Here is a 26,318-nt window from a genome sequence, read left to right as displayed (position 1 = left end):
GTCTATTGCAGTTGTTAATTATTTAGCTTTTTTTTTTTTTTTTTTTGCGGTACGCGGGCCTCTCACTGTTGTGGCCTCTCCCGTTGCGGAGCACAGGCTCCGGACGCGAAGGCTCAGCGGCCATGGCTCACGGGCTCAGCCATACCGCGGCATGTGGGATCTTCCCGGACCGGGGCACGAACCCGTGTCCCCTGCATCGGCAGGCAGACTCTCAACCACTGCGCCACCAGGGAAGCCCGAAAACGCTTACTTTTTAACAAAGGTACATTCTGAAATATGAACGTATTTACAGACGAAACGGTATGATGTCTGAGATCTACTTCAAAATAACACAGTACAGAGGAAGCAGGTGAGGGTACAGATAAAACAAAATTGGCTGTGAATGGTTGATTGTTGAAGTTGGATGACGGGTTCACTGGGGTCCATCGTACTATTCTACTTTTGCATGTTTGAATTTCTTTAAAGACTTAAGAATCATCTATCCAGAACGTGACCTAGTCTTACCGCTTTCGTTACATCCACTCTTAACCAAACCACTGTCATCTCTCACCTGTACGGTCCCAGCCTCCCATCTGATCTCCCCACCCACCTTGCCTCGTCCTGTGGTCTCTACATTGCAGTGAGCATGATTCTTTAAACACATCAGATGGTTTTCTCTCTGCTTAAGCCCTACAATGGCTCATCTTGCTTGGACCCGTGGCACACCTCTCTGACCTCATCTCCTGGCACTCAGCCCCTCATGCTCTCCCCCCAACCCCTGCTATGGTTCTTCTATTCTCAGGCTAGAGAGCACACCCCCGAGGCCCTGGTGATGTGTCCTTAACATGCCTCCCCTGACTCACCACCCCACACCCCAGGCTTGCGGGGTCTACACTCACTTGTGGTTTCTTTGTTTTAGTCACAGCTACCTGGACCTGTCCTGACTGGGAAGCCCAGGCTCCATCAGCCCCAGCTAGGAGCTTTGGTTCTGAGCCCCTAGGAGCTCAGGGCTTATCTTGTAATCATCTATTGCCTCCTTCCGCGGACTCAAGTTCCTTGAAGTCACAGGTTACCTCTTCTATCTCTGTAGGCTTGACAAAATGCCCGACACTTAAAATTCAGCACATTTTGAGTAAATGAATAAAATTCTTTGTAAGTTAGCATGTTACATCTTTTAAATATACGTACCAAAGTTTCTTGGAACAGGAACAAAATACTCATTACACAGAACTCATCAAAGATGATTGAAAAACATGCTTCTGACTTCTCAGTATAATATTCTAAATAGAATTACTTGATATCTCAGATGTCAAGAATGAAATAATAAAGATGTAATCACGTTTCTGTTATAAACGGTTCTTCTTTAGTTGTCTAAGTTTGGAGTGCTGAGTTTTAAGGTTTTAAAAATAGCACACCGAGTCAACCTGCCTGCTCCCTTGACCATCTTGCTTGAAGAATCAGGGTCAAAGGATGCAAACTGGGGAGGGAGGGAGGGGTCAAAGGAGCTTGATTAATAGATGTCCAGGATGGGGGGTGGGAGGTGAGTTCTTAGGTAACTTAGGAGGAACTTGAAATGGAAGAAGAGCTGCCCCTGCAAAAAGGAACTGATAAGAGACAGGAAGTAGAACCAAATCAGTCAATAGGGGATGAAGAAAGAGGAAGGTGAGCGATAGGAACGAAAAGACCAGAAATCATTCAAAGAATATGTACAAATAGGACCGCTTTGCGTGATGTTTTTATGCTTTTAATCCAGTTGTTTCCCAACTGTTACGAATTCTTTCAATATTAATTCTGTTGTTTTGATAGATAATTAAGTTCCTTTTAGCAGAGAGTAGTTAAGAGAATTTTTGGAGAATTCAGTTTGGGTTGTTCTTCAAATACAAAATTGATGCTCTGGGCCAGCCATTAGGGCTGGAAATTTGAGTTATTTTCCCTGTGCTGCTGGTGGGTTGTGCTGCCTGAGCCACTGGCCCTCCTGTCACATCACCCATTGTGACTGCCTGTATTTGCAGATAATTAGCTAAGGTTGCAAGTGATGACGGGACAGATTTTTTCTTTATGTGAAAAATGACTAGTTTATAATAGCATTATAATTTCACCCTGTATTCAAAAAAAAAAAGTGGACAAACTCTTACAAACTGACTTCATAGGGCAATATCCTCAAATATAAGAGAAACCAAACGCCCGAAGTACTGAGGCCTCAGTGAGCAAATGAGAGTTGAGTCCAGGGAGGCTGAGCCTCTTTACAGCTGTCATTGTGACAACTACCATCACAAGCTCTTTTCCTCACTCTCCGTTGTTTACGTTAAGCATTTCCCTCTAAGATGCCGAGAAGGAACAAAAACATGGGCTCTGGAGTCAGGCAGCCCTGGGTTGCGATCCTGGCACTGTCTGGCTGTGGGATCTGCTCAATGTCACTATAAAGTGCAGATAATGAGGTCTCCTTCCTAAGGTTGTCGGGAAAGGACTGAATGAAATAGCCCACGGAAAGGACGCTGCCGAATACCTGGTAGTTAATAAGTGTAATTTGTTTTCTGTGGATATCCAGAGCAGAATACTTCCAACACTCTGATTTATCGTAAGATCGGCCTATCCAAAGCACTAAATGATAACAAGAGTTCAGTCTCTTTTATTCTGCTTTTTTTTAATGTCATATTCCATTTGAGTCCTAAGCATGTAAGCAGGTACCATGGAATGTAAACAAGAAAGGAAACAGAAATATATTGAATGACTCATATGTGAAACAATGCTGTGACTCACACAGATGAAATAGCTGCTTGGCTGCACAAAATAATTAACACTAAAACGTTTAAGAAGAGACAACATAGGAATAAGCTATTTTAATCAAGCAAAAACAAATTTATATCCATTAGTTCTAAAAATAAAATTAGACTTTTCCAACCCTTAACATCTGTATTTAATAATATCTTCTAACCAAAATACAGATGCTAAAACAGCAAATTACAATATATCTTGTACAGCATACAGTATGTTCACTGTTCACACTTACTTTAATTCTAGTTGGTCGTTATGTACTCAATGCATAAACATCACTTAGAATAAAATTTTCACAATTAACAAAAAATGCGACAAGGCTGTCTTAAAACGGCTCTGCTATAAATTGTATAGAATATACAGGATTACAAAGTCAAGTATTTTTTTTATCAAAATATACACCCCTCCCTGAAACTAACACAAGCTATCAACATTTTCAACGAATAATACAATTATAGAAAATATTTGCAAAATTATTTTTTTCATGTATAAATATTCTGCCATATTTACTTTGGTCTAGAATTATCAGCATACAAGTCCACTTAAAAAGTATCCACATGGAAGGGCTGGGAGACATCAGTACATGTAATCATTTTGTATTTGGAGTTACCGCAAATCAAAGTGACTGAAACACACAGTAATTCTCCTTGATCCATAAGCCTAATTGAGATAAAACAAATTAGTAGATCACAGGATTGCTTATTCAGTTTTCTAATCATGAATTCAAAATTTCTTAGGCCCTTTGAAACTATCTTTTTAACAAAACCCAAATGAATAGTGCAGGTATACATATATACAATGTATAAAATAAAGTTGGACTCGTTTGCATTTTTCCATTTTCCTCTATTACATAATACTGTTTGTAAGTGAAAGCAGATGAACAAAAGATAAATGCAAATACAATACTGGGGTTATTTAACAGCAAAGTACTACAGTATAAAAAGGTCAGCTTTGATCATGTCCTTTTCTGGGTGTTTAAATGCTTTCTTGCCCACCCCAATCCTTATTGAGTCTTCTTCATGGAGGTATCACAACGCTTGGAGAGAGGATCTGGAGTCCTTTGAGCTACTTCTTCACAATGGTAACCCTGCAACCTTGGGTCATCTTGGGTTTCCAGCTATCACATCCCGTGAACATGAATGGCCGCAGGTCATCCTTGAACCGGGTCCCAGATTCTGCTCATACTGGTCATCAAAGGGTAAGAACGTTTTTTCTCTCTCTCTCTCCTATTCTGGCAGTTTAAAAAGTAAGAATCATGACTTCCAGCCTCCCAGGAACCTAGTCCACATGACGGAATAGCCTACAGGGCAGTTAGATTTTGAGGGCAGTGCTGATGGTGTGGGTCAGCATAAAAGAACATTAAAAACGGAAGTGGTTTTTAGCAAGCGGGCTAGATGTCTGCAAACATTAAGACAAGGCATCTGGTTTGTGGATGTATTTCTGAGTCATATCAGTAAGTGACGGAACCTTGTCACTCCACATTCTATCTCCCCACCCCCCCAAAGACAAAGCTCCGTTCGAGGCAAGGAAGATCATCACTCCCTCTGCCCCCTCAAGTCATTAATGGGTGGGGCGGGGGTGTGTGTTTCTCTTGTCCTTTTTTTTTTTTTTAAATAGTATGTGCTTGTGGGCTGCGTGATCTCCAAGAAGGCTAACAATTGTAGGGATTGGGCTTTCTGTCACTTTCAAGGGCCTGGGAATTCACCGCCGTACACATGCTTTGCGCTACATTTCCTGGACACTCCTTCAGTGGCACGGAAGGCGTCAGGTTTCACTTGAACCCTTGAGACTGGTTAAATCTACCTGGAAAGACCTCCATGTCCATGGCCTCGTGATGGATGGAAGACTGCAGGGAGTTTCAGAAGAATCTGACCTTTCTTCATTTTCTGAAGTGAGGCCACTAAAAAGTAATATACAGCACAGCACAGGTAACCACAGGTAACTTCTGCGAAGGCTCTCCCCCATGGATAAGGCATGACCTATGTTTTCTGTGACTTGAGTAGACCAGTTCTAATAACAGCTCAGCCATAACTTCAAGAGAACAGCATTCCATCTAAAAGCATACACATGCTCTTAAGTAATATTCAAAATGCTTTCTACTGATTTTTACATCAGTCCTCATTATTTGCAGATCTATTGCTCATCATTATAATTCACTACAGGGGACATGGACAGTTAAAAGTTAAGAGTGATTTATATATGTATTTTACAAGGTTTGTGTTGCAGAAAAGTACTTCTAGATAATGTATGAATGTCCTACTCGGGTTACTCATTTCACACGTATTTTCAACTATATTATTTCGTAGGTATCCATTAATTTAAACAATTTTAATAGAAGCTGGTTGGGAATAATGACTGTCATAGCTCATTTACCTTTGAACTTATTTATGAAGATGACATTTTCATGACATCTGACCCTTATTTTCTCCAGTGACTAAAGACAGTTCAGCAGCCAGTTCCTATTAGCACTTATTAGAAAGTTTTAAATTACGCTAAAATTAAACTCTTTTCTTTCCCCCGACTGGCAGAAATATCATAGCTGAGAACTTCATAAACTTTCACAGGTCACTTGGGATATTGGAAGATTCAGCTACTTTGTTTTTGTGTACTTTGCATGAAGTTAATGCTAAAACCCAAAGTAGATATTAGGATCCTTTTCCTGGAATTTTCACAAATGAGATTTTCTTTGTTACATTTCACTCCTTCATGACTGTTATGTGAACAAAATTAAACAGAAACAAAAGAAAACGGCTAACTTAAAAAAAAAAAACAAAAAAAAAACCGAAAAACCCAAACCCACCAACTTATAGTTTCGAAGATTTTTCCAAGTATCACCATTCAAAGGACATTATCAACAACGGTTTGTCCATTATCCTTTTGGTCACTGTCTTCTGAATCAATGAAATGTGGATTCTCCAGGGGATTTGAGTTCTCGTGGCCCGTGTCACCTTCCGTTTTCTCCCGCTGACTTGGGCTTTTGAATAAGTGTTTCTTCTGGTGCATTCCAAGGGCAGCAGCTGTTTTGCAAATTTTGGGGCACTGGAAGCAGGCATAGCCCTTCCCATTATGCTCTCGGATATGCCTCTGCTCGTGATTCCTTTTCGTGGAGAGATACAAAAAACTCTGAAAGCAGAACTGACAGTGGTATCGCTTTTCGCCAGTGTGGATTCTTTCGTGGATTTTGAGGGTCTCGTTCAACGTGAAGGCCTTGTTGCAATACTGACAGACGAACTCCTTCACGCCCAGGTGGATGCGCTCGTGTTTCTGTAGGTTGCCTTGCACCGAGAAGCACCGTCCGCAGGTCTTGCACTGGTACGGCTTCTCTCCCGTGTGACACCTCATGTGCATCTTCAGGGTGGAGGGGCTCTGGAACTGCTTGGAACAGAGCTCACACGCATAAGGCCTGGCCGTGAGATGCCGGTGGGGCCTCCCTTGATTCCCGGCCCCCGAGGCTTTGTCTCCGTCACAGAGTTCACACTGCAACTTGGGCATCTCTTTATTTTCTTCTTCCTCGAAGGCCTTCTCCTGGGGAGCCTTCCCCACTGCGCAGTCCAGTTCGGCCGGGTATTTACATTTGCTGCTCGGGCTCCTGTTTTCATGCTCCTTCCTCCAGTTGGCTTTCCTCATTTTTCTCAACTGTCTGGATTTCTTTTTGGGTTTGTAGTTGTAGTAAGGGCGCCACGGTTTATCCGTGGAATCCTGGTCACTGGCATCGTCAAACATCTCACTCATCTCCACGCACTCGGACTGGCAGAGCCCGATCGGGCTGTCTCTGTTGGTTTCCTGTTCACTCTCTCGTGGCGGAGTCTCCTCCTGCATTTGGTACTTGGGCCTCCTCCCTCTTTTATAGAACAATTTAGATCCTAGGATGTGCCTTTTCACAATGGCTTCGTTCCCGATTTTCACTGTTATCTGGCAAAGGGGCGCGACGTTGCTGTTTGTGGAGGTTCCCGGGAGAGCAGGCTTTGCGATGTAAGTTTCAATTTTACTAGTTTCTTTAATGATATTTGTGGTTTTGCTCAATGACCCTCCAGGATCAGCAATGTATCTGGACTCCTCTGGTACTTCTCCCCTGTTACACAGGATGGTTTTCTTTTTCTCCTTCATGCTCTTGGGTCTGCTGACAACCCTCCCCACTTTGTCTGGCTCGGGTTTGCCATCGTCTTTCGGGCTCTGACTGCCAGCCAGGTCTGAAGGGGCTGCGGGGTTGTGGCTGCTTGTGGCAGCAACGGCATTGCTGTGCATTATCACCGATGAAAACTGGCTGCTGTGCACGATGACCGAGGGCGCTGAGCCACTGTAGCTGATCACAGAGGTGGAGTTCTCACTGCCGTTACTCACAGACAAAACGGGCGCGTCCCCTGCCCGGAGGCCCGAACTGACGGCATTTTCAGCAGAAGAAACTGACACCTCTGTTGAATAAAAGTTACTGTCCAGATCAACTTTCAACTCTCCCCTCTCTCCCCATTTGGTACCCTCTGCGTTTTGTGCACTGGTGGAAGTGGGTACATCCTGACGTGCTGGTGTTTCCAGGGGGATGGCTGGACTGCTGGTCAAGGTGTTTACACTGTTTTGGAAATTCAGAGTAGGCAATTCAGAGCCGTGTGGATTCTGAATAACATAGGGACCAGGTGCAGACTCGTTCATCTGACTGTTTTCTCGAGTATTTTCATAGGAAGAATGTCGGTAGCTCTTGTAAGGAGCCCTCTTGCATTTCATGGGCAGGAGCCTATAAAGCTTATATGGATAGACACTAGGCTTCAAGCCCCCGTTTGCTGTTTTTTTACTGATGGAAAGTCTATGATCGATGGCATGGAAAGACTTCTGGTGGTTTTTGAGTATATAGTACGTCATGAACGTTTCCAGGCAGAAAATGCACTGATACCGCCTTTCTCCTGTGTGCCAAATCTCATGTCTTGTCCTATACTCAGCCAATGCAAATACTTTGTTGCAGTAATGGCAAGGATACGTTCTTCTCCACGAGTGAACATTGGCATGTCTTCGGAGGCTGGATAAAGTCACATAACTACGTTTGCATACTACGCAGCTGTAGAGCATTTGCCCGTTAACAAATTTAACCATGTGTTCTGTTTCTGGCAAGGTACTTCCGGGACTGGAAAATTCACCAATCCTATTCTCAGATAATAAAGGCTCTGGACCTGTGAACGCACCTCCATTCTGCCCAATGGTGGGATAGTTTTCTAAGAAGCGCTGATTCCCTCCAGGAACGGGCATGTGGCTTGACCTCATGCAGATCTGCTCGTGCCGATCCAGTCTGTTGAGGGTGCTGAACTGTTTGTTGCAATGCTTGCACACCAAGGGCTCCTGGGTTGGCTTGTGAAGCTGCATGTGGGCGCTGAGCAAAGTGCTGCTGTCGAAGGATTTGGAACAACAGCTACAATTGTAAATGAGAGGCGGCACCTCTGTGGCTGGCAGTGTGGGGGCATCGGAGGATTTATTTTCCTCTGCCCTGGGAAAATGGACCTCTCCTTCGTTGTTGCTGGGAGATTTTGAAAGGGAAAGAATTGCAGCTGGCTGTGGACTTCCTTCTTGATTCATTTCCAAGTTGGTTGCTGGAGGGGGGGGTATACTTTCTGGAGGTGAATCCGAATCCTGGGGTGCGGAGATTGTCTTTGGCTTTCGGCATGTTTTCGGTTTTGCTGCAACCGCTTCGCAGTTTTCTTTACCTGTTTTCCCAGGTGAACTGCTGTCCCGTTCCCGTACAGGCAGACTTCTGTAAGCCTCAGTCACGGAAGACACGGCGTAGGAGTGCTCGGCGAGGGTGTGCACGGGCTCCACCTCGTGGCAGACGTCAGTCCTCTCCAGGCAAAGGCTGGTGGTTCTCATGGAGTCGGAGACCTTTTTGAAACTTGCCCTCAAGTCCAGTGGAGAAAACATGTTATTACTATTTTCCGTTTCGATGATGGAAAATGCATTTGTGATCCTTGGCCCATTAGTGATGGCTGGTTCTTCATGCCTTTTTTCATTTTTTTCTTCTTTAACCACTCCCTTTTCGGTAATGCAGAATACATAAGGACCTGGGGAATTTGAAAAGTTGCGATCGGTAAGATCTTCCAAGAAGGATATTCCCAGCTTTTTTCCTGCAGCTGCAAGATCAGTGACTGTTTCTTGTCTCTTGACGACGACTGTGGAGCTGTAGATATAATTAAGGATTTCTGTAAACACTTCGGCTTTGAGATCATCCAGCTCCAGGACGTGGCTGGAAATACAGATGGTGTGACTCCAAAAGATATTTTTGAAATAAAGGCTTGAAGCAGCCAGGACATTGCTGTGGGCTTTAAATTTGGTGTCTTCCACAATGATAGTGACATCACATAAAATGCCCCGAATGCGCTGCTCATTCAAGATTGAGAGCACTGTGTCGCTGTGAAAGTCGTCCTTGAGGTCCCTGGAAAGGGACATGACTGTCATCTGAAACAAGAGGAGAGAAATGGTCAGAGACCCTGACACAAGGAGCTCCTTTATTTGTAGGCCGTTTTCAATTTCTTTGAAAAACGTTTTTTGTATGAAAATAATTGTTTTTTTTTTTAAATCTCATTCTGTTGCTGCTCCCAAGACTTGGAGTCAACCTTAGAAGTTTAATCTTTATCTTGCCCCAGCCTGTTCCTCATACCACTGCTAATAGTTGTTATAGTTGGAAATCCTCCCAGAACTTTTTCTCCTTCTTTCTCCAAAGTTGTAGCTTGGAGAAAGGTTCCCCGGCCAAATGTTAAAGGTCTCATCATCACGCAGGGCTGCTGCACTGAACTCTTAGAGTCGGGCAATGCCATGGTCCCACCACAAGCCTCCTTATCTATTTCAGAAGATCACCCTGATGATCTGATCCAAACGTAATTCATGAAGCAGGAAAATGATTTTTTAAAAGTTTTCCCTAAGTAAGCAGTACCTGTGAGTAAAGGCATTGGCTGCTCGGGAAAGAAGCAAGAACTGGAGGAGCCATTCCTGATTCGTGGCTCCGAAGGGTTTCTCAGTGTAGTCTCAGTCTGCATGACCAAGTCTGACCACTAGGGGCACTCTGCCCTCTGGCCCTTCCTTGTGGGGACCCATCCCGTTCCTTCTGATTTCGCTTTTATCACAGCCAAAGTAGACTGGGGTGTTCAATCAAAAAGGAAACAAAACAAAACAAGGAAAGTATATTTCTGAGTTTACAATACCGTGCCTAGTCACAGGTTCCTAAATTAGCACAATTTAAAGGCACTATGGCTCTTGTTCTGGTCTGAGGATGCTACCTCCGTTGTTCCCAGAGCTCTGGTCTTGTTATCCTCTATGTTCTATAATGAGCCTAGAATGGCCAGAGCCTACCCACTAATATTCTAGTGAGGGACAATCCAAAGCAGTGGCTTTCATAGTTACCCACAGTAAAAAATACATGGTACACAGTGACTTAAGACAGAAATGAAACTAAAACTTACCCTTACTATGTGTGATGCAGTCTGTTCTGCCCTATTCTCTTTCACTTAAAAAATGCTAACAGCAACTCACCAAACTAATTCCACTACACACTAATGGATCACTCCTGCACTTAATCTGTACCCCCCCCAAATACCCGCTTTGGTCTAAAGGATATACTACCCAGCTATTCATCAAGTCTACCTCTAATCACACAATGTCCAGAAAGCCACGTACCTTGCTGCTATTTCTTTAACTCCCAGTGGCAATGTATTCCTAGCACTGGAGTATAATGTTTAGCCCACGGCATTTATTCAGTTGGAAAAGACCAGATGGCCACATAAAGGATCTCTTTTCACCTTTTTGTAAGGATTATAAGCTCTGCCCATTATGTTATTTAGACAGTCCTTTATACAAGAATCCATTCGATAACTTCCTTTTATCTCATTCAGCCATTGGAAAAAGAGCATTTCTACTAACAAATTCTTCATTATTCAGATAATGAGAACAATGTACTCACCACGTTTATTCTCTCTTAATTCTCGACACGAGGATGCTTAGAACTAACGTTTACCATCGACTGTTGTAGCCACTGTGAGCCTGGGTTTCTGGTGTGACTACTGTCTCACTTTCTTGATTTAGTGATAGCTCTTTTCCTCTTGTTTTCCCTGCCTTTAAGTGGAACCTTCCATGAATCTTTTCTAGGGATGTGGGGGATTAAATCTTTAAATAAAATTAAATGAAAAGGGATCTCTGGGACTTCCCCGGTGGTCCAGGGGCAAAGAATCCAACTTCCAATGTAGGGGACTTGGGTTCGATCCCTGGTTGGGGAACTAAGATTCCACATGCCACGGGGCAACTAAGCCTGAGCGCCACAAATACTGAGTTCACACGTCTCAATTAGAGTACAGAGCCCCCGTGCTCTGGAGTCCACGTGCCACAACTACAGAGCCCACCCACCCTGGAGCCTGCATGCCATAACTAGAGAAGAGAAAACCTGCATGCCACAACTTGAGAGAAGCCTGCACGCCACAACTAGAGAGAAGCCCACGCTCCACAACTAGAGAGAAGCCCGAGTGCCGCAATGAAGATCTCGCATACCACAACTAAGACCCAATGCAGCCAAAAAAATAAAGAATATAAACTTAAAAAAAAGGGGATCTTTATGGCTTCCTCTGTGCCCTGAAGGGAGAAAGGTTCACCCCTGAATGGATAGCAGCAGCCTATCCTTCACTGGCTTATAGATCAATAACATACTTGGCTGGTGCTTGTTTGGCCTTCCTTGAGGTCTCTCTGTTCCGGGCCCCTGTAGGATCTACTTTCTCTCCTGACTCGTACCTTCTCCTGTTTGGAAGGGTCAGACCAGACCATAATGGGCTCTAGAGGACTCCCCACAGCAAGTTTTATATTGTCAGTACTAGTTATCATTAAAAGTTATCATCAGATTTGAGTTAAAAAAAAAAAAATCACTCAGGATCACTTAGGCTGCAGTGTGTGGAAAGGATCCAAGGGAGGCTAGCTGGTTGCAAACCAGCTAGCGAGGCCGTCCTAGTGGTCCAGGTAAGAATTAATCCATCCACCCCAGACAGAGGGGGAACCTGGGAAGGAGTGATGGCTCCACCCACACCTAAGAAAGTGAGGCCGGGGGAGTTAGTATCTGAACTCAAAATTTACTTTAATTCCCTCGACCAATATTTATTGAGCAACTGCTAAGTACAAGGCATCAGGCTAAGTGCTACAGGAAGATAAGAGTTCATCTCTCCGTTGAACAGATGTTTACTGAATACCTACTTCATGCTTTGGGACAGTAGTTCCCAAACCTGGCTAGGCATCAAAATCAGCTGGGAAGCTTTAAAACAGTACAGGTTTACAGATTCCCCCTACTCCGCCCCTGCAGAGATTCTGGTTTGGAATAGCTGGGGTGAGACCCCGGAATCCGTATGTACTTTTGTACCTTATTTCGTGAATAAGTAATACATTCATATGGTAACAAGTTGGAAAGGCACACCGAGTAAACACTGACAAGCCTCCTTCCCACATTGTCTCAGAGGCTCTTCAGGTGGTTTTATATCAACCAGGCAGAAGCAGGCCTGGGGGCTGACACTAAAACCCAGGGCCGCTAGAGGAACAAAAATACTGCCCCCAAAGGTCTGTGGTAAAGCAGGGAAAATAAGATGTGCTCATGAAAAGCCGTAAAACACAGATTCCCAGGGAAGGTGAAGGGTCAAGAGCGCTGGGAGAAGGTTTCAGGAGTCGGGGGGAGAGGGGCTTGGGAACGGGTGTGAGCCCAGCAAAACCTTGCAGATATGGACAAAGCTGAGGAAAAGGAATTTCAGTCAGAAAAAGGCACAGTCGAGAGTTTTACGCCCTCAAGGAGCTTGTAATCTAGGAGTCAGTGTAACACTTTATTTATTTTTATTTTGTTGTTGCTGTTGTTTGCTTTTTGTTGTTTGCCACACCATGCGGCTTGCGGGATCTTAGCTCCCCGACCAGGTATTGAACCTGGGCCCTCAGCAGTGACAGCGTGGAGTCCTAACCACTGGACCACCAGGGAATTCCCAGAGTAACAGTTTAGGACAAAGAATCCAAATCCGCAAATGCGAAGTGAAAAAGCGGTGGAAGTTGTTGAAGGTGCAATTCCAAGCCATATTCTGCCTGTCCAACATGCAACAAAGAAATAAGTTAGAAGTCTGTAGGCCAGAGGGGACCCACCGTAGGCCACAAGCACACCTGGTCCCCACACGCTGTGTTTGACCCCCATGGTTTTTGGAACCATGTTTTTGAAAAACTGAGCTCACGTTGAAAACCAGTAAGATTTAACGTAAAAATCAACATATCTTTTCTTGAAAAACAGGAAGACTGGACAGCGAAGGGGGTGTTGGCTGCCTGGCAACCGCGTGGCTGTGTCCCTGTGTCACTGTCACCTGCACGCACGTGCTACCTGTCCAAGTACTTACCGCCAAGCGGCTTCTCTCAGTAAAAAGCCCAGCCTGGCCCCTTTAGGCAGTTTGGTTTGTGCAACTGATAAGAACATTAAGCAGAATCACTTTGCACCCACAGTTCTGAACAGACATACTTAACGATATCCCTAAAATTAGAATTAAGACATAAATGAGCTCGTGGGGGGAGGCAGTCATTCTCACCAAAAATAGTATTCTTTGACTTAAGAAAAATTAAAGTGATCTTCTCTGTTATATTTCTTCATTGAGAGTAAATGAAAACAGAAGTCTCAGGAGTTCCTGCCAATGGAAAGCCCACAACAGACTTCAGAAAAAGAAACAGAAGTTGGAAAGCAGATGAAATTCAATTTACACGTAATTTTCTAAAACGTGTTCAAAAAAGCAAGTTTCGTGCAGTATATTTATTATTTTCAGTAGTACTGCTGAGATGGAATAAATAAGCATGAAAAAGGCTAACAAAAATGATGTAGAGGCAAACATTTTGGTAAGCCAATATTTAAAAAAAAAAACTAATTTGTAATTAGGTAACTGTGGTCATCTGACTTACGTTACTATTTCCCTGAGTTGGTATTTTAGCTGTAATAGCTTTTAACATACACCTTCTAAACACATAAATACACATACATATATATCCATGTGCACATACCAATAAATCTATGACTATATAACTATATGAACATATGCTGTATGTAAATATATTTTATAAGCACATCAAACAGGATGAACTTTTAATTCAGCATCTAAAAAACAGGATACTTGGACTTCCCTGGTGGCGCAGTGGGTAAGAATCCGCCTGCCAACGCAGGGGACACAGGTTCGAGCCCTGGCCCGGGAAGATCCCACATGTTGAGGAGCAACTAAGCCTGTGCGCCACAACTACTGAGCCCGCGTGCCACAACTACTGAAGCCTGCGCGCCTAGAGTCCGTGCTCCACAACAAGAGAAGCCACCGCAATGAGAAGCCTGTGCACCGCAACGAAGAGTAGCCCCCACTCGCCACAACTTGAGAAAGCCTGCGTGCATCAATGAAGACCCAATGCAGCCAAAAATAAAATAAATTTAAAAAAAGAAAAAATAAAAAACAGGATACTTGCGAGAGAAAGGGGGTGCAACTAATAACCATGCCAGGGCAACAGGTATACATTGGGACTGTACCCTGGGAAATGAGGATGAATGATCATCCTGTTTTCATATACATCAATATATAAACAAAATATATATCTCTATATAAATTAAATATAAAATTCTAAAGTTATAATTACATATATGTACATTTACATAAAGTATACTTTATAAATATGTAAATGCTTTTAAGAATTTTATAAATATATGATAAACATACTTTATAATTATACTTCATATAAATGCCACAGGGAAATTCTACTTAATTAGCATATTTAGAATCTGCTGCTGCTTTTGTCTCCTGCCATATTCCAGCCTTATACAATACACATTCATCTCATGCAAAGGTGGGCACTTAAATAAGATGCTTTTGATGATTAAAATGACTTTTCTTCACTTGTAGAATTAACGTTTTAGAAAAGTAAAATAAATCTATGCTGATGGTAAAATATGCAAACAGTAGAGAGGTGGATTAAGGTACAAGGCAGAAGGCCCCCTCCCCACGCCAGCCTCCTCAGTACACCCACAGCACAGGCAGCACAGGGACTCCCTATACGGGTCCTTTCCTCATCACTCGGGAGGATTTCTACGCTCTGTATGAAGTTTTAGAAGAAAAACTGTATTTCCTCTTGAGGTTCTTCTTCTATCCTCGTCCCTAGCTCTGCTGCCGGGCAATTCCTATCATTCACTCATCTCAGATGACACCTCCTCTGGTCAGCCTCCTTCCTCACGGATTTCTAATTTGGGGTTCCTACCTTTATAGTCGCATGTAATGTTGTGCGTCTGTCCACATCTCTATTTGTCCCTGTTTGCTCCTTGAGCGCAGGGACAACCGAGCTCATCTTGGTACCTGTCCCTGTCCGTTCCTTGAGCGCAGGGACAACCGAGCTCATCTTGGTACCCTCTGCGCCCGCAGGGCGGGTACAACACACTGCCGATGTCGACAGTGAGCAGAAACGCACTGGCTCCTCAGACCCCGGGCAGCAAATGCCTTAAATAACATACTGTGCTTAGAAAGCTTTCTGGTTTAAAGCTTTAAAAATTAGACCTAGGTGAACCCAAATGCTACTCTAGAGAAAGCAAAATTACCAGGAAAATAAAAATAAATTCCTGTTCTTTCCCCCCCACCCCCCAGCTTCCTTCTAACCTGGAGGTTCTCAAAGTATGTTTCATGGACCTCTGGGTCTCCCAAGACCCTATCGGCAAGCTCTTGAGGTCAAAACTGTTTTCATAGGGGCAGGACAGGAATAAAGACGCAGATGTACAGAATGGACTTGTGGACACAGGGAGGGGGAAGGGTAAGCTGGGACCAAGTGAGAGAGTGGCATGGACATATATACACTACCAAACGTAAAATCGATAGCTAGTGGGAAGCAGCCGCATAGCACAGGGAGATCAGCTCGGTGCTTTGTGACCACCTAGAGGGGTGGGATAGGGAGGGTGGGAGGGAGGGAGATGCAAGAGGGAGGAGATATGGAGATATGTGTATATGTATAGCTGATTCGCTCTGTTATAAAGCAGAAACTAACACACCACTGTAGAGCAATTATACTCCAATAAAGACATTAAAAAAAAACTATTTTCATGACAACACTAAGATGTCATTCATCTTTTTTATCATGCTGACATGTGCATTAATGGTGCAAAAGCAAAGATGGGGAAAACTTCCGGCAACTTAACACACATCAAGCCAGTAACACTTGGATTAAGGAGTAAAAATTATTCATTTTATTAAATCTTGACCCTTGACTGTACGTCTTCTTACTGTTGTGTGATAAAATGGGAGGTACACACTGCCTTGAGAAAAAGCACTTGGGTGTTTCTTTGAGTTCTGAGTTGAACTAGCCAATTTTTTTTTTTTCATGGAACACCATTTTTACTTGAAAAAAATGATAAGACAAACCATGGCTATTCAAATACGGGTATTTGGGCAAACACTTCCTTGAAAATGAACTAAGTGAGTCTGTCATTTCAAGTAGCCCTTTTGTTGCCAGTAACAAAAGACTTTGAAGCAGAAACAGAATTTTGGAAAACCTGCATCTACCACAATGAGCTCAACACTCCTCAGTACATAATGATTTTTCTGATGATGTTGGTGGTGATGTAATGAAAGTGGTTTCTGGATACTATGCATGGCTCAGTGAACCGACACTTTCCAAATGACCAATGCATATTACCAAAAAAATCATGCAGGGGCTAAAAGGTGTGAGAGAGAGCAGTGGATTTAAATGTAACAAAGTACAGAAAGTTCATTGATATGGATTCCATGTTGCAATTAACCTTTAAGAAATTCCCACTGGTAAGTTCTGGTGTAGTATCAAAGAATATCCACCATTAACTGAAAAGATTATTAAAAAACTTCTCCCTTTTCCAATTACCTAGTTGGGTGAGGCTGGATTTTCTTCGTATAACTCAACTAAAACAACACATTGCAGCTGAATCCAGAAGCAGATGTGAAAATCCAACCGTCTTTCTCTGAAGTCAGATATTAAAGATACAGTGTACCCTTGAACAATACAGGTTTGAACCACTCAGATCCACTTATATGCTAATGGTTTTCACTAAGTACGTACTATAGTACTACGCGATCCGCGATTGGCTGAATCCACAGATGCAGAACTGTGGATATGAAGGAAGGGAGACTGTGCGAATTTTCGACCACATGGAAGGTCTGCGCCCCTAACCCCTGTGCTGTTCAAGCGTCAACTGTATTTGCAAAAACATAAAACAATACCATTCTTCTCACTATATACAGATATATATACATAAGATATTTTTCATGTGGACCATTTTTGAAGTCTTTATTGAATTTGTTACAATATCGCTTCTGTTTTTTATGTTTTGGTTTTTTGGCCAAGAGGCATGTGGGATCTTAGTTCCCTGACCAGGGATCAAACCCACACCCCCTGCACTGGAAGGTGAAGTCTTAACCACTGGACCGCCAGGGAAGTCTCTCACTATATTTTTTGCTTTAGAAAATAGTTATTTTTAAAATACATTTTAAAATACATGTTTTAAAACACATCATTTTATCATGTAACTGGGTTTATCACAGTTAATTTTCGTAAGTTAATAGTTTTAAAATTCTCATTTAAATTTTTGAATATGATAAATATTGATAGATATAATTCAGATAAACAAAAGCTCTTTGGGTCCTTAAAGATTTATAAGAGTGTAAGGGGGTCCTGGGAATAAAAAGTTTGAGAACCACTTCTCTAACCTATAAGACAATGCTCAAAATCATTTTTAAAGAAACTATTTAGAAATTATTTTACTCAATAAAATGAATCATCTATAAGCCTAAAGGAACTAAAGACAAAATAAATGAAAGTGTGTTGAAATACAAAGCAGGAACGCCCAGGAGACAGAAGGAAAATCCAAGGGATAGAGAAACAGACACACCTACAGTCACACAGATACACACCCTCTACAGCTGTCTTTAATTTTCCAAGCGTGAAGCGATTGCTATCTATCACTTGAGTTTGAACAGGGCTGAAAAACAGGTGGACCAATTTGCCTAGTGTGGGCCTTCCCCACTACACACTCAGGTGAAAATTGTTCCTTGGTACGCAGGGCTGCTGCCTAGATTCTGTTTGCACAATCTATCATTGCTTGAATCCTTGCCTTCCAAATCTCAAAGGTTAGCTTGGTCACAGCATTCCGTTTGCCCTTACAATTCTATCCATTCATCTACTAAATGAGCCCCTCCCCATTATATCCTGGATACTCTTCCTGGTTTTGAACTTGAAATCAAAGGAAACAATTCCTGACAATGATCCAACCAACAAATTCCAGTATTTCCACCTTAATTAAATCTTCTCTCCCCAAATTTGACAAGGCAATTTTACTGAAATACAGAGAAGTCAAAAAACTTAAAAATGATAGTTTCCATAAAAATTTTAACTCTCACAATGTCAACCAAAAAAAAAAAAAATTGATGAACCTCAAGTTGTTTAACCAGTGTAACTATTATATAGAACTTTATAGACCTTGTTAATGAAATCTGGTGTACTTTTATTAGCAAATCTTCAAGACATGACAGATGGAAAGTGAAGTAACCCTGTCCAGTCTGCATTCCTAGTGAGAATTCGAAGTCACTTATTCAAGGCCACTCTCCAGGGCCAGACTGATTCCCACTTTTCTGTATCTTCTGATCAGAGAAAAAGCCAAGAGCCCTCTTGCAGCACCTTGGCCGCTCAATTCCTAACGTACATAATAACGAAACTAAATCAACAGGGCAACTTTCTCCTCTTTCTACTACAAGTCTTCTATAAAAAGACACTTAGAAATAAAACCCAACTAAAAAAGAACACGCTATATTAGGATACTGACCTGGAATCCTGCAAAAGTCAAACTCACAGTCCATTTTGGGCCAGCGCAGGCCCCATACTGAAGTGGAAGCTACTGCATGGATCTGCTATTCTCTGCAGAAAGTGTTCTGACAAAGGACACTGCTTCAGTGATCTGGCTCCACCATCCCACACACATCTTTGCAGTGCATTTTCTCATAGTCATGTTGGGTGGCTACGTCAGACCTCCTCACGTGATGGGGTGTTAGAAACACACGCATCAGATCTCGAAAACAGATTACAAAACAGAAGCCCTTTATAGAGTTCAGCTACGTCTAAGAAAAGGAAAATCCTCTTGATTTGCCTTCTAAATGCAGCCCAAAAGGAGGAGAGAAGAGCTGCATTTATCAGACTTTCATGCATTTAAGCTATCAGATTCAAGAAGGTGTAGTATAACAAAGGAGGTTTGTTTTTCATCTGAAATTCAGGTGGTTGGAAAGACTAACTTCAGGAAGCTACTAGAGTCCATCCAACAGAGAGGGGGATTGACTTGAAACACCTTTACTGAATACCTTATTTTGAATAGGTAAATGTTTGGTCTCCAGACTTGCCGTTGCGTGCACACAGACTGTGAGAACGAGTATTATCAGATTCGCAGGTGATGCAATGTGCCCAGTTAAATATTTCCAGTTGCTAGTTTGGAAAGGTGAAAGGGGGAGAAGGTGCTTTCTTTTTTTCTTTTTGAAACACAGCAATGTTTAGGGTAGCCCTTGGGGTCATCTCACCATCAAGTTTGCCTGGACACCTGCTTGCTTAAGGAAGCTGGCAAACGGGCTTAGAGAGTCTATCTCTGAGGCCCTGAAGTGCTGCGTCCATTTCTTGTCTCCACCAAATTCCACTGACATTTAGAGATGCTAATGTGAAAAGGCATTTTAAATCGGAATGCTGTGCGAACTGAGTTACCAGAACGACCGGGACAGGGGTCTTATCCCCTGGAACTTCTCATTTTAGGGGTGAGCTTATCATCTAGAGTTGGTTTCAAAAGCCAAATACCATTTTCTTAAAGGGCCAGCTGACTGAATGGGCCTGTTCCTCTCAGTTGACCTCTACCTGTCAGGGAGGGTGGAGGGAAGAACTGTTGTACATTCTGGCTTCTGAACAACAATGAACCTCCTGCGGGTCACAGGATGGGTTATCCTAAAAAAGGACAGAGACCAACTGCTGCTTTGGTGTTAAATCACCTAAATCCACCTGCCATTGCACCCTTGTTCTCCACCCCAGGGTCCCCCTGCACCCCAGCTTTTGGGGGACTCCTGCAAGACAATGAATCACAGTTTGCATGGACTCTTTCTGGACAAATCAGAAATTGGGCAGAGAGGAGTGAACCAAGAAATGCCCATGAAAAGCACCACACACAGTGCTTGGCACACAGCAGGGGTTTGATGAATGTGGGCGGGAATCAGCTTGAGAACTGACTGTGTCCTCCTCACGTGTGACTACGGGGAGCACTGCTTAGGCACACAGTGCGCAGGGCGGCCTTTTAACAGCACAAAGGAGATCCAAGTCAGGCCCTACTTGGAGCCCTTCAGTGGCCATCCCCAGATGTTAGGGTAGAATCCAGACCCCCTCGCTGTGGCCTGCGAGGCCCTGCACTGCCCACGGGTCCCAGCCACTCTCCCCAGACTCACCGGTCCTTCTGCCCCGCTCTCTGTGCTCACACTCAGGCCTCCCTGGGCTGACTCCACCTTCCGAGTCTCTCCTGGCCCTGGTTCCGGTCCCGCCCCGGGGCTGGCTCACTCATACTTCAGGCCCAGCTCAAATGTCAACTCAGAGGCCCACCCCATCTCTCTATTTGCTCCCGGCTTTACTTGCTCTCGCATCACCTGGTTTATTTCCTTCATGTCACACACCTCAACCTGCAATTATCACATGTACTTGTCTGCTTGTTAACTGTCCACTGTACCTGCCAGAAAGTAAACTCCAGGACGGAAAGGACCTTATTCGTCCCATTCACTGCTGTGTCTCCAGGCCACAGGGCACGGCAGGCACTCGGGAAATATTTGAAAGCAGAGAGACTCACCCTGATGAGAAAAGCGACCTGCACTCCTGGCCCCCCTTATCTGTTCTGCCTGTTTCTCGTGCACAGCACTCATAACATCCCCATACACTACACAATGTGCTCGTTATTCATTATCCATCTGCCTGCTAGAACTTAAGCATCACGAGGGCAGCGATCTTTGATTTTCTGTACTGACGTATATTAAGCACCTAGAACAGTGCCTGATACATCGCAGGCCCTCAGTACATATTCATGTACTAAATGAACGACCTGTACTAGAAACAGATACACGTTTGTGAATCAGCACTCTAGACGGACAGGCACTGGGAGTACTGCGAATTACAATTTTCATCTGTGTGAACTGCCCCAATCCATTTTGAATAAAATTACTTTCATCTGATACATTTCAGGTTGCAAAGCACTTCACGTTAACTTAATCCCCTCCATAATCCTGCGAGGAAGGCGCAGCAAATGGAGACACTACGACGAACTCACAGGGTTAAATGAATTAACAGAGTCAGGGCTCACCATATGGAAGCTGTTACTCTCATGCCCACGGTATAGATGTGGAAACTGAACCCGGAGGAGTGCCTCGCTTGCAGCGGAGTTGTAATTTCTGAGGGCGGCACCGTGCCCGGCCTCCTGCACTCTGCTGCGTCAGGAGCGTGCGCACACACATAGCGGGAGGGAAGTCAGAACAGCTGACTCGCTGTCTCCAGCGCACAATGGCTCTGCCCCAAGTTCAGGCTGCAGGCCGGTGGTACAGGATCACCACTGCAGAAGCCCGCGGCCGGGAACAGGCCCAGGTGAGATTTAAGAGCTAAGGCCATCGGGGGCAGCCTGCCTGGGTCCCGTGCCGAGAAGTCACTGGGAAATGTTGCCTGACATGAAGCAGAATCTGCCAGAGGGGTCCCCAAAAAGGGCAGCTGAGGATCAGAGTTCAGGCAATCAGACTCCTGGCCACGGGCGGCAGGTTCCCGGGGCAACCTGAGCATAGGCAGATGACGCGCCAGGGGCTTGGGGCCCATCACGGCCGGCCGGGTGTACAGTGACGGGGAAAAAGGCGTTTTCAAGGTGCCAGACGAACACGGAGTCAGCCATGGTGTTTGCCCCACAGCCCAGAATTGGCTAAACACCCAACGCCAAGGCCTTTACGCTATACTCACACGTTGCCAACTTAAAATCTGTAGTATTAAAAAAAATTTGATTTTTAAAAGTTTGTTGCCAGTTCAGTCCAAGCACTCGAGAGACAAAAGCCAAGGATGTGCACTGCCAGGATTTACTAATCTGAAGCGAATGCATCAGGAAGATGAGCTTTCACTTTCATTTCATTTGGGTACTCACCCACCGCGAGTACTTAGATTTAATCCTTTCATTATGGGCCTGGGGATGATACGGTCTCAGGGATCATAAGGCTCATGCTGGGGACTTGTCAGGCAGGATAAAGCATGAGACCAGTGGGTATGAAGCATCAGGGCAGCTCTAGAGGAAGAAAATCTCCAGGGTGGGGCCCACTTTGGGAGCGAGCCTTCTCCATGACAGAGAAAAGAGTCTCCTGGCCGACACGGAGCTGAGACATGGCCAGTGAGGCCCATTAAAACCCTAAGCCCAAATTCCAGTATCTTTACTGAGGCACAGAAGGTCCTCTGTGATTTGACCTCACTTCCTGCCACTCCAACCCACACCGGCCTCCCTTCTGTTCCTTAAATGTGTGAGGATCTTCCCACCTCAGGGCGTTTGCACATGCTGCTTCTGAAGCCTAGAATGCCTCTGCAGCCTAGGCAGCAGCCTATCCTGATCTCTATCCAACAATCCCTTCCCCCTCAATCAGGTTCATCTCTCCTAGACTCTCAGCATACTCTTCTTTCACAGTACTTACTACTATTGTAATTATTATTTGACAAATGTGTGCTTTACCGCAAGAGTATAAATTCTGTGAGGGCTGTGAGGCTGTTTACCACAGTCTCCCCTAGCTCCTAGCACCACACTTGGCACACAACAGTGCTGATAAACCTTTATGAAATAAATGCAAAAACAAAAACCACCCAAACAGTAAGCTCTCTAGAGCCCACCATACCTGGCACTATTACCAAGCTTTCTGGATCCAGCATTAGGTCAACGCGAACTTCCCTACTATTTGTCACCTATGCTAAAAGGGAGAAACACCTTTGTTGAACATTAAAAAAATCAAAAAGTCTGTTCTGACATTGTAAAAGGAAAAAAGAAAAAAAACCACACACACATATCAACTCTGCTGGCCTAAAGCTGGGCTGGATAAGACAAGCCAGGGCCATCCACTGCTACAAAGTATTTACTGCTCACACAAGTTAAAACAATGAAACATAGCTTTGAAACACTGAAATTGCTTACTATTATTACTTTGGCTCAAAGACAGGAAAAGAACACTCCTTTAAGCTCTAATGATATGCTTTGTTCTGTTAAAGACAAAACAACAGGCCCAAAATGGAGTTGCTTATGCTAAGCCCCATGTCACCAAATGGAAACTTAAAGTTTTGGCTCTTCCGGCAAAACAACCCTCAACTAGGTATCAGCTTAAATCAGGAATAGACTGATCAGTACTAGTTAGGTAATCTGCCTGACAACCCCCGTCATCCCCTATAAGGAAAGGAACCTTGCAATAACCAACCCACCTTTTTGCCTAGTATAATTTCCTTGTTCTGTTCCCTTCCTCCAATAAAATCTCTCACCTTGTATAGCTCTTTGGAGCTCCATGCTATCTGCTAGACTGCATGCTGCCTGACTCATGAACCACTAAATATAAAGCCAGTAAGATCTTTAAAATGTACTCAGTTGAATTTTGTTCTTTTGCCTTTAAGCTCCAGGGATTTGGCCTTTTGTCTACTGAGTGCTTGGACGGAATTAGCAACAAACCTTTAAAAAGTTAACTGTTTTTTTAAATACTAAAAATTTAAAGTTGTCAATATGTGGGTATAGCCTAAGGCCCTGGTGCTGGGTGTTTGTAAGGACCCTGTTTCTGTATCTGTCCTCCCTTCAAGCACTCCCAGAGGTGTCCACTCTCTGTAACCACTTTTCAGTTCCTTCCAGTGTTTCCCTCACTCAGCTTCCTCTCATGAGAAGCTGATCTGGAGAAGGTTCTGGGCTAAGGGAAGCACAGCTGGGCTTGTGGCCTGCTTCTGGGTCCCCAAACTGTGGATGCTTGTGCTTCCCGGTACACCAGTCTGTGACCCACTCCAAAGGCATACACAAGCCCTCTTCCCCCATCAGGCAACCAACAGTAAGATGGAAAAGGCATCGTAATGTGAGCTTATAATGGTGGGTCTCAGTGGAGCCGCACCTCAGGCTCACCTGTGGAACCTCAAGAAGAATACGTGCCAGGTGACACTGTTGACACTGAATCAGTTTCGGGAACAGGGTCTGGGCAGGCAGGCTTGTTGCATCCTGCTGAAAATTACCCAGGTATGTTATGCACACGAGCTGGTCCACGACTTCTAATTACATTTTGAAGAATCAGGTCACTGTGTCCCTGCTTGTGCTGGAGCCCCTCTGGGCAGCCTTCCTGAGGGCTGCTTTAAAGTGACATCGACATCCCGCCACAAATGCGCCAACATCCCCAACTCGACTCATTCTGTGAAGGAAGAAGTTCACCTAAATATGCCAGCCACGTGCCATGCCCCCAACACCAGACGAGCGCATCCCTGTGCCCGGCACTGCTCTGCACACTCCGTATACACCATCCCGATGAAGCCTCACAGCAACCTTATTCTGCAGATGAGAAAACTGAGACTCAGAGAGACCTTGTAACTCGACCAAGGTTATTTAGCCAGTGAGTGGTAGAGCTGGGATTAAAATCCGGGCAGGATGCCCCCCAAACCACACTCTTCACTGCAGATTCAGGAGCACCAAGAAAGAAAACACTTAGCTTTTCCAGCTCTTTCTCGGTATCAGAGGCTCCTATGCTCACGACCCCAGCCTACCTACCGGTGTGTGAGTGCTTTGGCAATCGGTAGCCTGGACTTGAGCAGGGCTGCCATGTGCAGGGGGACAGGTCATGTCCTGTGGTACATTGTGAGGGTAAAGGGCGGGGCTGAGAGCCAGTCCGCGCTCTGCTTGGCCAGGCATGTAACCTGGGTGAGGGCTGCATCCCCCTGCCAGGAGAAGCCATTTCCCCGATATGCACAAAGACTCCATATGGACCACCAGATGGCCCTGGGGTGAACACTTGAGGGAAATTCAGAATTTTCCATAAATTTCTACTTTTATTTTCTCAAGAAAAGTAAACTTCAAAGTAATAGCTGGCACTCATAAATATTATCATTTTGATCCACTTCCATTTGAAGGTAATATTCATCGAATGCCTTACCACCCACCAGTTATTGAGTGTAACACAGGGGCTACCACGAGAAGTGGGCACAGAAGGGGCAGAGGGGGGAGATTAAAGCTACTGAACTACGAGAGCTGAGGGACCCCAGAGCACTGTATTAGTCCACTCCTGAAACAGGGCTCTCCCGAAGGATAATCTGGGACAAGGCAGCCCATGTCCAGTCTGGCACCATGGCTAAGAGCCTGAACTCTGGTGTCAAGTGGCTCTCGTCACATTCTGGCTGTGACCTTGGGCAAGTTTCTTAAACTCTGCACCTCAGCTTCTTCATCTGCAAAATGGAGCTAAAAATAGAATCTACCAGGTTAACGTGGGGATTAAATGATAATACCTATAAAGTGCCTGGCTTAATGTCTGACACGAAATCAAGCTTAATAAACATTAGCTATTATTAGTATTACCATTACCAATTAATTATTATTAGTGGTAAATGTCAGCCGGAGCAAATACTACCAAGTCTTGGCCCCCAGGCCCCAAATCTAGGGCACATGAAATTCCTCAATGGCAGGGACAAGTATTCTATTTCACTGTGCACCCAGGGTTCCCCAGTCCCCACCCTAATGTTTAATACCCCAGAGGGGCTCATTAACTTATCATTCTTCTTTAATGCAGAGAGCAGTTATTACATCTGAGCCTTAGCTCATATGTGGGCATTTAGTTACAAGTATCATTGAAATGATTTGCTTTTTTCAGTTGCATCATCTGTTAGCACTTCTTCTAAGCCTATGGAAGAAGGCATTGAAATTTTAAATAGAAATGATTCATGTTGGCTATTGGCAACTTATTAGCAATTCCAGTAAAAAGCTTGATAGAAAGGAAACTAAAATAATATTTAACACAAATACTTAAATCACCTATACATTTCCAGTCTGTGCACTTGTCCTTTCAGGTCAGAAGGTCACTCAAATCTGGCTATATAAACACGGCCAGGCGCTGGCTGCTTGTGGGGTCCCGTTCCTATTTTCGATGGCGATATTCTTTTATTTCACAAGAAAGCCTCCCCTGGGATCTGCTTCGTCACCTCTCCTGTCTCTTTAGACTCCTGGCAGACCACATTTGCTCCTTTGCCCTCACACCAAGGTTTTGCGGGGATGAAGTCTTGAGACCTCCTCTCTCTTATTTTAAACTAGGAACCTAATGATAGGTCAGTTTGGTTATGATTTATTTTAGAGAACATTCTGATGTTTCAGTTTTTTGATTTAAAAGTCTTTTTAATTTATGTCTCAGTTTAATGGATTCATTAGGTTGTGGCTGATTCAGTAAAAAAAAATGTTTTTAATTTGGGTTCAGTCTGGGGTTTTGCACATTTATGTGCTGATTTTGGATTCTGGTTCAAGCTTCCACTGAAGTCCCTGATGAAAATTT

General features: G+C 44.0%; 1 protein-coding gene and 1 non-coding gene across 5 annotated transcripts in view; both read right to left on the bottom strand.

Moving 5' to 3' along the window:
- Positions 1–2,604: 2,604 nt before the first annotated feature.
- Positions 2,605–26,318, bottom strand: part of ZBTB38 (zinc finger and BTB domain containing 38) — a 117,842-nt gene continuing 94,128 nt past the window's right edge. For all 4 annotated transcript variants that reach the window (XM_060011348.1, XM_060011349.1, XM_060011347.1 and 1 more), the window contains one exon: positions 2,605–9,186. In XM_060011348.1, the coding sequence (XP_059867331.1) occupies positions 5,593–9,186 (3,594 nt within the window). In that variant the 3' untranslated portion in view covers positions 2,605–5,592. The remainder of the gene's footprint in view (positions 9,187–26,318) is intronic.
- On the bottom strand, positions 12,646–12,718 carry TRNAD-GUC (transfer RNA aspartic acid (anticodon GUC)). The gene has a single exon. It is a non-coding gene; the product is annotated as a tRNA-Asp (tRNA).

This window comes from Delphinus delphis, chromosome 4 (assembly GCF_949987515.2).
Source record: "Delphinus delphis chromosome 4, mDelDel1.2, whole genome shotgun sequence".
NCBI classification, from domain to species: Eukaryota; Metazoa; Chordata; class Mammalia; order Artiodactyla; family Delphinidae; genus Delphinus; species Delphinus delphis.
This window is presented reverse-complemented; position numbering and strand designations above follow the sequence as displayed.